The sequence below is a fragment of the Rattus norvegicus genome, chromosome 6 (assembly GCF_021556685.1).
Source record: "Rattus norvegicus strain SHRSP/BbbUtx chromosome 6, alternate assembly SHRSP_T2T, whole genome shotgun sequence".
NCBI lineage: Eukaryota > Metazoa > Chordata > Mammalia > Rodentia > Muridae > Rattus > Rattus norvegicus.
The window spans coordinates 77,640,542-77,653,828 of NC_141539.1; the positions used below are offsets into that span (position 1 = coordinate 77,640,542).

General features: G+C 43.7%; 1 protein-coding gene across 7 annotated transcripts in view; it reads left to right on the top strand.

Annotated features, from left to right (window-relative positions):
- The window catches only part of Npas3 (neuronal PAS domain protein 3), an 824,663-nt gene that overhangs the window by 571,643 nt on the left and 239,733 nt on the right, over positions 1-13,287 (top strand). For all 7 annotated transcript variants that reach the window (NM_001427296.1, XM_087552662.1, XM_087552664.1 and 4 more), the window contains 1 exon segment: positions 5,929-6,018. In NM_001427296.1, coding sequence (NP_001414225.1) covers positions 5,929-6,018 — 90 coding nt within the window.

A 13,287-nucleotide genomic window follows, 5' to 3' on the forward strand; every position in this document is an offset into this window, starting at 1 on the left:
ATGGGGAAGCAGAGACAAAGGAGTTCAGGAGGAACCTGGCCCTTTCCTGTGTACTCTTACCTGCTGTGAAAAAATATTGACTAACATTCTCATTTCTGAAAATAAGGCTTTTATTTGTGAGCAGAGCTATATGGCTAAAGACCAGAGGTCAGAGTCTAAAGTGGGGGGGGGTTCCTTCTTTCCGGTAAGCAGATACATGTGGATACTTTGGGCCCTGTTCAGGCTCTCTGAGGTTGGGAGCCTACATGCGCCTTCCCTATCACCTCCTCGAACAACCACAGGCGTGTGTAGCATTCTCATGCATCTTATCAAAGTGTGGCTGTATCCAAAAGCAACCGAGGACCTTAGTGTTTTTTTCTTTCTGACTCTTTTAACTGTTGCTAAAACAGAGGGAAAAGAAGACATTTATTATATCTAGGGCCTCATGCTCCAAGTCAAGCTTCCTCTACAGCGTAAGAGCAGACCTGCTAATTCCCGGTGCCACCCCATAGCTCAGTTCAGTCTGTTGTGAAGACCCTGCTCTCACCGACGAAGCCAGACAAAGCCACTGATCACAGTCATAGAAATACAGCATGGGGCTGGAAGTCACTCTGTGCTCTCGTCCACCCTGAATGATGGAACAGTGAAGACGTCGGGGTTTGGAGGGAACGCTGCACCAGGCAGGGGCCATGTTGCACATGGATGTATTGTTTCCCGTCTGAGCCAAAATCAGAAGAGCATCACGGATGCCGGGTGCACTGGGCAGAGAACACGTGTGTGCATTTAGATCACGGAGAGCTTTTTTTTTTTTTTTTTTTTTACTGATGTAATTGTGAAATATGTTCTTTTTACATTCATAATGAGGGGGTGGAACAGATGGTGAGGGCTTGATTTAAAATAATCTGTCATTAAAATATCCTAGCTTACTGGGAACTCTTCTCTTTAGCTGGAGTTAGGTCAGAGGAAAAGAATTCAGGGTGATCTCTCTCCCCTTCTGCACCGGAGAGAAGGAAGCACTAGTTTCATGGTGGTAAGAAACGTGTGAATTGCCCCTAGGATGGTCTCCTAGTAAGATTTCACTCTGAGAAGTCTGGCTGTGGTGGAACATGCACTAAAGGGAAGGAGAGACAAAACTCTGACAAATAAAAATCCATTCATCCCAGTGCATTAAACATTCGTACCCTCCATCATGGAACTGTTCCTAGTTCCCTACTCTGCAAAAGGAACCAACCTCGTCACTTGATGAACACTGTGGGGTACAGCCAGCCTTGGGGGTTAAGAAACAGTGGCACACACTGTCTGCATTCTGTGTGTCAGGGGATATAAATTATAATTACAGGCATTATTATTCCAAGACACCGCAGCTCCTGACTTCTGCATCCGCACCTCACTCCTGGTTGTCTGCCTTCCAGACTCACTGGGATGTGACAAAGGAACTCTCCTATCAGCCCTGTCTGCATGGCCAGGAACTGTTTTCAGTAATAAGAAAACTGTCTTGATAAATCAGATGCTTGCATCTCTTTAAAATGCTGTTTTTTTACTGTTGCTCCTAAGGTTTTGTTCTCTGTCTGCCTTAAGGAACGCCACTAGGTTTCAGGCTCTGCGGTAGATCTTCTGAGGAAGGGTGAGCATTAACATTTGTGTAGGTTGCTTTTCATCTTAATCCAGCCTTAGTTAATAACCAGAAAATTCTACATAGTGGGTAAGAAGATGTAATTAACCCTTTGACCCCAGAATCTTAATTGGTGCCTATTGAAAATAGTGGGCAGTTAGAAAAATATATTTTAGAAAGTAGCCTGTAGTCATTCAACAGATCGGTATATGATGGCTCCCTTAACTCAAAACCTTAAAAATTTCCACAGAACTTCCAAATTATTCACATTTGGTTTCCAAAACTACTGATTGAATGGTTCCTTCCACCTCCGCCTTTTAAACTTGGGACATTGAAATCACACCAATATTGCTGCTACCCTTCAAACTCAAATAGCAGGGGTAGCTAGCTGAGGAGGCGCAGCTCTGAGTCAGAGGGGAATAGCTTTGCGTGTAGTTGCTTGACAATGTGCTTTCTATCCTAGTTCCCTTCCTGTTCATAGCTGAAAGGTTGTCAAGCCTGAGTTATCTCAGGACTGTTGGTAGAGTTGGCCAGAACGATAAGCAGACCATGGAAAATGTGGTTAATTAACCAGATTTTTAAAACTATTCTCTGCTCCTAAGCTAGATACTACATTTTTTGTCATATGTGTATGTGTGTGTGTGTGCGTGTGTGTGTGTGTGTGTGATATGTATGTATGTAGGTATATATGTTCACATGTATGTATATGTTCATCTGTGTACAGACACCTGTCTTGCATGGGTGCACGTGTCCAAGTATAAATGCATGTGAAGCCTCAAAGTAGACTTTGGTGTTTTCCTCAGAAGCTCTCCACCTTATGCGTCAAGGCAGATTCTCTTAGGTGAACCCAGAGCTGGTCAGTCCCAGATGGTCTGGTCAGCCAGCTTATGCTAGGGGTCCCATTTCTTCCTCTTACGCTGAGATTCCAGGTGGGTCTCCACACTTGCCTAACCTTTACCTGGGTTCTGGGGATCTGAACTGCAGTCTTCATATTTGCACAGCAAGCATTTCACCTAATGGGCCATCTCGAGTGCCCCATTGTTATTATTAACTGAGCTGACCATGTCCTTGGGACATGTGCATGTAGACAGAGACCTGTTTTAACCTCATCAGAAAGCTGCAGACACGTCACAGTTTCTATTTATGTCGTGCAGAACTTTGCCGTGCCTCTCAGTTCAGCCACCCTGTGGTACCCACTCCTCTTGCACCGTAGTAGGTACCCACACGGGCAGGAACTAGTGTCATGAGACATACTCTTTTAATGTGAAAGGAGAGCTTTGTGGGTGTGGCATGGACGTCTCTTCAGGACAGGCACTAGGTGTCACGGAAGACTCACATCCAGAGCTGGGTGTTGACAAAATTCCTAAAACTCAAGCACTAAGAGGGCTAATGCAGCAGGATCACTGGCAGTTTGAAACTAGTCGAAGCTGCATTGTAGGTCTGGGAACCTGAGTGGGACTCTGTCTTTAACAACAACAACAACATCATCATCATCAACAACAACAATAACAACAAGTCAGGAAGAAAGGGAGGGAGGAAAGGGAGGTAGAAGAAGAGAAAGATGGGGACAGGATCTACCTTGACCCTAGTATTCTGAAAATAAAGGCATACACAGATGATATAAATCGCAGGCATCCAAATGGTCAAATACTCTAATAACTCCCTACATGGGACCCTGGGGAGTATGATTTCCATCCCTCATAGTCATCTGGAATGTGTGATATCAAGGGAAGAGGCAGGCCTGGGTTCATCAAGTCTGGATGGAGGATTTATTCATTTCTGGCTAAAGGAATTCAGCCTAACAGTAAGCCAGCTGAAACATCCCACTATTGTAAGGGCTTTAAAGTCATAGCAGCACAGAAGGCTCAGGCATTGATTGGCTAACTGACCTTTACCAGACAAATAACCCCTACATGATTTAGGTTCCTCACCCATAAAATGAGGGTCTCCATTGCAGGGGATCTTCTTCAGGTCAGCTCTAACTGTCGTTTGCACCTTCTGGCTGTCACCTCACTCTCTTGTGACTCTGCTACTGTCCCTTGCTGAGGCATGCTATGGTCTGAAAAGATGGCCTCCTCAGCTCTCTCTGTATTGAAAGTCCCAACTACTTGGTTGAGTAGGAAACCTAGCAAAGCCCCTTTCCCAGGGGGGACAGTTGAAGGGAAAAGACCCTAGTCTACCAGAGTTATACTATGGAAGGTAAAGCTGTGTAGAAGAAGGATCCTCCCAATGCTTGAGGAAGAAGACCTTTTCTTCCTGTAGTACTGACTTTCTGTGCGTACCCAAGTCAGGTCTAACCAAATACTTTGGGCCATTTTGTCAATCCTTTAGCAGTATTTGATTTGGGGAAAATCTACAGAGCTGGGGTGGTCTGGTTAACTTATGCAGAGGTGACTCAGGAACTCTCCTTCAGTCTACACCCCATTGTCCTTTACCCCTAAGGATCTGATTCTATCATTGGAACACATCCATTGAAAACTATGTAAGAAGTCATATGTTCCCCCTTAGTAGAAATAACTTCAGAAACACTCTGAATATTTAACTTCTCTTTAATCTAGACATACCAAATGAAGGGTGTTTATTGGAAAACAATGGTATATCAGGACACAGATACCACCTTCTGAAGCAAGATGGCTTGTTGCCTAACTCTGCTAATTTCATTAGTGTTGATGTATAGAGAGTTTAGATGACATAGTTACTTGATAGGTTATTTTAATGAATTAAAAGATGATACATGTGACAAGTAGTGTAGTCCGTGTGAACTGTTAACATTTCTATGTGTGGATTTGCCAGTTGTGTAATCTGCTTTTTGTAAAACAATGTAATGTGAGTCATTTTCAGAACTCACTAAATTGGAGAGCTGAGTAAGGGGTCTCTACGTTTCTAAGCCATGTGGGAAAATGTTTAAAATGGGTCAGAAAGCATGGAAATCCACACATCATGCTGATGTGTAAAGTATGTACATGCATTCCCTTATATATAAATTAATTATCCTAATCTGTTTCTCAGAGACTGGATAATTTACAGAGTAGAGAGATTCACTTCTCACTTTCTTGGAGGTGGGAAAGCCCAAGGTCAGGGGCCTTGCAAGTAGTCAGGGCCTTCATGAGACCTCATTGCATGGCAGAAGTCAGAAGGGCAAGAGAGCCCTGGAGAGAGAAGGCAGGGAAAGAGAGCCAACCTCATCCTCGGGAGAAGCTGCTCCCTTGGCGACTGACCCACACCAGCAAGAGCAGCACCCTGGCTTGTCTAAGAGCAGCTCTCTCTGCCCCAACTACCTCCTGGAGGTCCCACTCACCACTGTTGCTCTGGAAAATACATTTCTATCTCCCGATCCCTGGGGAACACATTTAAAACACAGAATCTGAAGATGCAGAGGACTTTGTTTCCAGTATTCATGTAGACCAAAATGTATTGAGCTTTGCAAGAATGTATATTTCTGACTTCTTCCAGACATAGTTACAAGTTCACGGCCTTTGTTAATATCACTGAGATTTAAAAGTTCTTTGTCTGTGCAAACAGGCTTCTGCAGCCTGTCCTGTTAAAGACAAATAACACAAAGCAAAACTCGTGAGGATGGCGGAGGGTATGGGAGGCTTTTGATGACGGGAACTTGAAACAGACGATTCCTGATTTCAGTTGAGTTTGTAGTTGGGTCCCATGGTGGTTTCCATCATTCGTCAAACCAGGCAGGAACTAGAATCCTCATTTAGTAAAGTTAGTCTGAGACTTTTGAGTGACGGATGACACTGAAGGCAACTTTTATTCTCTCCAGGTTCTTTTTTGTTAGTTTCTTCCTTCTGTTTTTGTTCCCGGGGGTTACAATAGAAACTCCACCTGTCCCAAACAGGCTGGATTGTGGTGTGTGAGGTTTCAGCCCAGATGCGCTCACCTATAGTACGGTGATTCTTCTTGTTTCCTTTACACCACAGGCGCCCAGTGCATGGAGAGCACCCTTTATTAATTAGCAAATTATTGATATTCATATCAATCAGGCAACAGAATTCATTCCCCCTTTCCTTTCATTAATTTTTATTCCTTAACAGAGGAGCTTACCGATTTAATGGCAGTTACCACTGAATCCCCCCCAAATAAAGGCAATGTCTCATAAAGTCAGCATGGCCTTAGTCTTGGTCAAAATGACAAAGATATAAAGAACTCTCTGAAATAGAAGCGATCTGTGGTCTTTAGCCCACTAATTCATTCATATAACGCAATATAAACCAGCTTAGGACTTTCGTTACACATGATGAAAACATCGCCTCGGTTCACTTTGTTCCTTTATTAGTAGTATTTCTGTGTATGTGCATTAACACGGTTATTTTTTTTCCTTACAGTCCCTGGATGGCTTCGTATTTGCACTAAATCAAGAAGGAAAATTTTTGTACATTTCTGAAACCGTCTCTATCTACCTAGGCCTCTCACAAGTAAGTTGAACAATTTAGATTCTTAGCACTGAAAGCAAAGGATCCTTCAGTCCCTGTTTTTCCTTCTAAAAAGAGATGCTCTGTTTAGCATGAATTGTCTAATTTATTCTTTAAGGGCCTCTACCTGACTCTTCTAAGTCAGAGAAGCCTGTCTGTGTTGGGCTTTCAGGATAAACTTGCGCTCAGAAATTTGAGTTTCCCTCCCCACCCCACCCCCCAAGGATCATTATTAATTTATTGAGAACAAATGAAGTTTCTTCCCTTGGTTGTTTTGAACTTTGAAACCCCGGTGCCCGGTAGGATAGGGACACACTAATAGTGCTTCCCTTGTGTCCTATTACTGGATGTTTATGGAGTGCCCTGTGCTATCCTGGGAGCTGACACAATGGCAGGAGTCATTTGGAGTCAAGAAATGCTGAAAGACACCATTAAAATGTGTTGCAGGGAGGGTTCCTGCCAGGAGAGAGTATGCTGCCTTGGCCAAATCTGCCTGATGCTGGATGACAATTTCATACAATAAAGCTGCCTTTCATGGTTTGCCATTTAATTGCTCACATGTGTTTGTCCAAGGGTAAAAGAAGAGAATGCAAAGGCTTGTAGGGCAAGGGACAGAATCCTTGATTTTTCTCCAGAAACGCAAACACTTGGATTCTGCTGCACTCTGAGGCCCCGGCTGCTGCTACAGAGTGCCAGCCTATCCTGAAATAAGGTCTTCCATTCAGCTAATTATCCAGATGTTTTTGCCATGAAAGCACCCAACATCTGGGTATCTGTTTCCGGTACAGGTGATTGGCTGAAACTGACCCTTTTCATGTGGTAGTTGAAGAAAGGGGCATGCAGCCTCTGCAGGGGGGTTTTGTGTGTCTGTGATGCTCTGCCAAGCTGGATAAGCTACCTCTCCTTCAACTGCCTCCAGGCTAACGATGGAGATAAGGGTCTCTGGTCTCCTCATAAACAGGTCCCACCCAGGCCCAGAGCTTCTAAAGGTTGGCACAGCTCAAAGGAAACATCCAGCATGGCTGGAACCTTCTGGCTGTTAGTAGGGTTTACTGGGAGACAGCTAAATCAAGGAAGACATTGGGAAATAATAGAGAGATTTGGCATTTGAGGAGGGTTGGGGAAGGAGGAGAAACCCTGCCAAATTTGATTATTTGCTGTTGAGATTCCAAATGGGGGATGCAATCATGAGTCTTTCCTTGGAGAACATGTGTGCCCTTGACTGTAGTGTGCACACCAATTTCTTGTGGACTCTCGAAAACCAGGGAAATGAAATCTGACTGGTGTTAACTTGGTATGCCTCCTCCTGTATCTGCCGAGAGATCGTTCCTTTGTTGTCGCCTCCAGTAGAGATTTTAAACCTCATCTTAATCTGTTTGGGAATCTACAATTCTGAGTAGGGTGCACCTCTTTGTTGTTAACATGGAGTAGAGCTGGGAACCCACTGTTGGATTTCTCTGATGCCACACTCCTGGCTTATGTGGAGTATCCAACGGAGTTTAATAAGCCAGTAAAGAAGAAGGATGAATAATTAGTTTAAGCAGGTAAATGCTAATTAGGGGACTCCTGAAAAGCATCCATTATATACTAGCTGCAAACACATTTTACAGTCCTGGTTAGTGGTGTAGTCCAAATTCTGTCAAGGCAACTGCATTTTCTGTAATTGAGATGTGTATGTTTGCTTTGCATAACAGATGGCTCTGTATGCGTAGACTGATAGCTAGGAAAATAATAATTGCATTATTCTGGCCAAAAGAATATTAGCTCTTGGGTTTTGGCCATTTCAGGCAGTCCTCCTGCCAGCACAGCATATGCACATATATGGATTGGGTTTTCAAGGAAATTGATGCGTCTGGAATAGTGTGGCCATCTGAAATATCATCTGTTCAAGGGAAATTTGGCTTTAACCCTGTGCTGGTTTTTCCTTTCTTCCTCTGCCTTTCTGCTGTAACGCTGAAGACTCTTTTCTTGCAATGAGAAACAAATAATGGGGCTATCTAAAGCGACCATGTAAAAACGACAGTGTCTGGCACCTTCCCTGAGGCCAGCCACCCGCCTCTTCCTGTAATGGCAGCAGAAAGAATAGGCAGCAGGAGTCAGTGCGATGATGACTTCCGGATGTGGACCCGAGCCGCTCCCTGCCTGGCCATCTCCTGTGGGTGCTGTAGTGTGGGTATCAGCAGGCATGCCCGAGAAGAGGTGACGGGTGATGAATTTAGAAGCAGTATGTAGCTACAAAGATAAGGACATAGATCAGGAGACAGGCATTTTTGCCCATATCAACTTAGATGGGTTTAGAACATAAGTCTAAGGAAAATTCTTGGTTGATATTAACACTACACATTTTGTAAGTGCAAAAACCACAACAGGGAGGCACTGCTGAGGTTCTGCGTCTGAACAGGAACATAAAGGTCCCTACGCCATAACCCTTCCTGGGTGTCTCTAGTTCCACCTTGCAGAATCGAGGTGCAGGGTTCTCAAGGGTGACATCCAAAGGAAGTGTGCTCTAAGGCTTTGTTTGTCCAGCACACACACTCGACAGATGTGACTACATACCTGCACAGAAACATCGGATGTAACCAAGTGCTCTTAGCCAATGTGATTAAGTGAAAGTCTGGACAAGAAGAAAGCATCCGTTCCTTTCCATGTGGACTTGCTAGAGAGTGTGCAGCTCTGTCTGCTCTTCCAGGACCTGGCTGTGGGTATGCGAGCACAGCAGTGTGTGAGAGAACAACATAGTTACGGCTGCATTCCTAATGGCATAATGCTCCTGTCTCCATTTCATTCTCTTTCGCCATGTGAAATGGCTTAGGCTCAGGAGAGAATTAATGTTCACTTCTGTACATGAGGAATCCAAACGAGGAACTTCCACTGAGCACTGTGGGGCAGCCTGGGCCACAGACAGCCAAGCAGGCTTCTGTGTCTACTTATCTAACATCTGTGCCTTGGATTTTCGGGCCACTCTCTATAAACTATTCTTGTAGCTTTGGGATGATGGTTCTGGCTTGAGCAATAGTGAGGCCCCAGCAGCGTCCTCTGTCTTGCCAGACAGATAATAGATAGGTAGATGATAGATAGATAGATGAATGGATGGATGGATGGATGGATGGATAGATAGATGATAGATATTGATAGATGATAGCTATATATAGAAATGATAGATGATTGATAGATGATAGACAGACAGATAGATATTGATAGATCATAGATATACAGAGATAGATCAATATAGAGAGATAGTGAGATGATACATAGAGATGTGTGTGTGAGAGAGAGAGACAGAGAGAGACATAGAGAGAGAGACAGAGAGAGAGAGAGAGAGAGAGAGAGAGAGAGAGAGAGAGAGAGAGCATAGCTTCTAAGGTACAGTTCATGAGTGACAGTGACTGCCAGGAGCCAGGAGCACTCCCCTGAGGAGGGGACCCACCTAGTAGTGCTCATTTGGTCTGCATAAGGCCTGAGTGCCATGTGCCTGGCAATGCAATGCACCTAGAGCTCTTGTGGAGTCGGCTCTGCTCCCTTCCATAACAGAATTGGCATGACTGAAATGAAAAGAGAAAACAGAACAGCTCTCCCAGTATTGAACACGGAGCCCTGCTCTGAAGCCAGCTTTTAGGAAGTTGCTTCCAAAACAGAAGGAGCATTCTCACCAGAGAGTCCAAAAAAGCCATCGCCTGGTAAACAGAAAGCATCTCTAGTTGATATCAGACTTAAGCTTGGGGAGATATTTATGTATTGACTGTATCTCCTCTTTCCAAAAGATTTAAGATAAAAGTATATACTAAAAATAATAACAAAGTAGAGTAAGGAAAAATATAAATAACAACGGGTAATATGTTACGCAGGGCTAGGAAAAACATAAATATATGCTTTAAATACAGCCTGGAAGAGATTTAATAAAGCTTTAGTCTCAGCTGGGTGCTTCCTGGCAACCAAAGCAAAAGGGGAAATCCGACGAGTCAACCACTAACAATAATGAAACACTATTTCTCAAGAAAACTGAAGCTTTTCTGGAAGTAAATGCCACATAGCATTCTTCATAAGCTACACAAATCATTATGTAGTCTGTATTATTATTATGACAAATTCACCTACTTCCTTCAGAGCTCATATTTACTTACAGGCTATCTGTGGCCAGCACAAACGTAAGAGGCAGAGAACACAGTGCTCAGTGAACTGGGGGATAAAAGTGGTCTCACAGCTTCTAGAAACACCTCATACATGAGGTAGGAGATGAAGGTGCAGATGTTGGCCTAGGCAAACAAAGTGTTCCAATTCATCGAGTGCTGTGGGCAATAAAACGGGCTATCGAGCGAAGTAGAAACCTGGAAATAAGTACTTCTTAATGGCTTGGACATCTCATCTACCAGCTAAAGGTTCTCTCCCAGGGACTCTTACCACCACCCCAATCTCAGTACACTCTCCTTTTCCTTTTCTCCCCATGCCCCACCCTCCTACAAATCGGGCTTTGGCCACAGCAAGCCAGTCAGAAGGAAGCTCCAGCAGGTTACAGATTGGCTGACTCTAAGACAGTTTCCTTAGGGAGAATGGCCACCGGATAAACCCTGAAAGAGGTGAAGGGGAAAACATGTCAATAATATATTTTTTAACCCATGCAGACGGATATTTACCACAAACTCCTTTCCCCATCCTGCCGTTCATCTCCGTAGTTTAGATTCCGCTGCATTTGTTGTATAGAACGAACGGCAAATAAAATTATAGCTATAGCACACAAATACAAGGTCAAATAAATGACAGAGCTCAGTCTATGTGTGCAGCTCTTCTGAAAGGGAGCCACGGTGCCAAGTGTGGTTTATTTGAATAATAAAGAAGAATTAGATTCCCCTGATAACTTGGCTGAGGGCCAATAAATCACTGGAGGTTAAAGAGGCGGCAACTGCCTCGCTTTTCTTTTGCTTTTCCAAGGCATGAGCTCAAACTCTCTGCTTTGCTTCCTAATGCAAATCATGGGGTTAGTGTATACTTAACACTCTCCTTGTGCTTCTGTGTGTGTGAGTGTGTGCATGTGCGTGTGTGGAGGGGCATGTGTGTGTATATGCATCTGTGTGTATATGTGTGTATGTGTGTGTATGTATGTGTGTGTGCATGTGTGTGTATATGTATATGTGTGTATGTATCTGTGTGTGTCTGTGTGTGTATATGTGTGTGTGCATGTGTGTGTATGCGCATGTCTGTGTATATGTATAGTGTGTATGTGTCTGTGTGTGTATGTCTGTATGTGTGTGTGTGCATTTGTGTGTATATGTGTGTATGTGTCTGTGTGTGTCTGTGTGTGTATGTGTGTATATGTGTGTGTATGTGTGTGTGCATGTGTGTATATGTATATGTATATGTGTGTATGTGTCTGTGTGTGTCTGTGTGTGTATATGTGTGTGTGCATGTGTGTGTATGCGCATGTCTGTGTATATGTATAGTGTGTATGTGTCTGTGTGTGTATGTCTGTATGTGTGTGTGTGTGCATGTGTGTGTATATGTATGTATGTGTCTGTGTGTGTCTGTGTGTATGTGTGTATATGTGTGTGTATGTGTGTGTGCATGTGTGTATATGTATATGTATATGTGTGTATGTGTCTGTGTGTGTATATGTGTATATGTGTGTATGTGTCTGTGTGCACATGTGTGTGTATATGTATAGTGTGTATGTGTCTGTGTGTGTCTGTGTGTATATATGTGTGTGTATGTGTGTGTATGTCTGTATGTGTGTATGTGCACATGCATGTGTATGTTTGCGCATGTGTGCCTTCACTCACACCTATATGTATGTATATAGACATATATTATATATATATGTGTGTGTGTGTATACATATACACATACATAGACATATTGATGGCTGAAAAAAGGAGATGTACGCTTTCCTGAGGAGTTATTACTTTTGTTTGGCACCATAGTATCCTAGAGACCAGAAACATAGGCTTATTTCAACCCACCCCAGGGCTCACAGGGGTGGGGACAAGTTTTACAATTGGTTTTCTAAATCTATGCAGTACTGGGATAATTGGCACGCCTTTACTAAACATGTGCAGATATAGCTTTAAATCTTCCTTTTACAAGTCTTTCGGGCAGGAATACCCAAGATAAAAAAAAAAGGCAGTGAAGTATGCTATTTCCACAGCTCCACGTGTCCCCTCCCACCACCATGGATGTCTGCATTTTTCTCCTGCACTAATCATAAAAAGTTCATCATTTGTGCATGTAACAAAGAAAAATGCCCCTTTGAATGTGGAAGCTCTGAGGGTTCAGAGACTACCGAGCAAATATAAGTATCAAAATAATTCAGAAACAGTACAAGGCACGGTGGCACATTATCAATTTACAGCATTTAAATTGATAAATGCTTGGTGGTGACGGCCTACAAGGGCACTTTGAAAAGCAAAGAGCGACCTGGCGAAGAAATTGATTTTCCCCCCCGAAAATGACTGCATGATGCATCATTTGACTGCATGCTGTCCGAGTGCTTGACAGAGATAATCTCGCCAATCCCACGGGTGACCTTATCGTTCTCACCAGGGCAACTTTGTCTACGTTCTGACTTTGTGTATGTCAAGGTTCCTCCTGGCAGGATCCTTTGGGGGGGGAAAGTTCCTCTGTTCAATCTAGATATTGAACTGCTGGGTCTCCCCTTTCCCTTCCACCCCACCCTCCAAATGGGGAAGCACGCTTCTTTACTTCCGCCATAATTCTGAACAGAGTCTGCGGCCAGCCAGGGTTAGGTACCTTTGCAGACTCCTTGATGGACTCATAGTACCCTAGTCATTAGCTGATCATGGCACTGTCAAAAGATTCCCTAATGTCAGGGAACACACTGTCTGAGGCCGAATGGAAGAAACTAACCCCTTACTTTCAGGGCTTTATTCCCTCTCTTCTGTAACTGTGTCTTGGAAACGCAAACCTGTCTTAATTGACAGCTCAGTGATGGGGGTACTGAGTCTATAACTTTAAAATGTGTGGCATTGACCATATAGCCCAGGTAGCATGTTCCCAAGAACCTTTGCGTTTGACTCCTAGGGGCTGACTGTGGGTGGAGATTTTAGTGAGTGATGAGGTTCCCACAGCACCCCACCATATCCGAAAGCATTTTTGCTCCGAAAAAGAACAGTTGACAATTCTCTACCCTTCATTTCTTCTGTTGACATACATGGACGCATGCATATGCGTGTTTACCAGCGATCTTCCTGCCACACAACTTGTCCTTGATAATTACAATTCCTGATTAGCCATTTCTTGAAAGCAGCAGATCCTGTGCCTGGC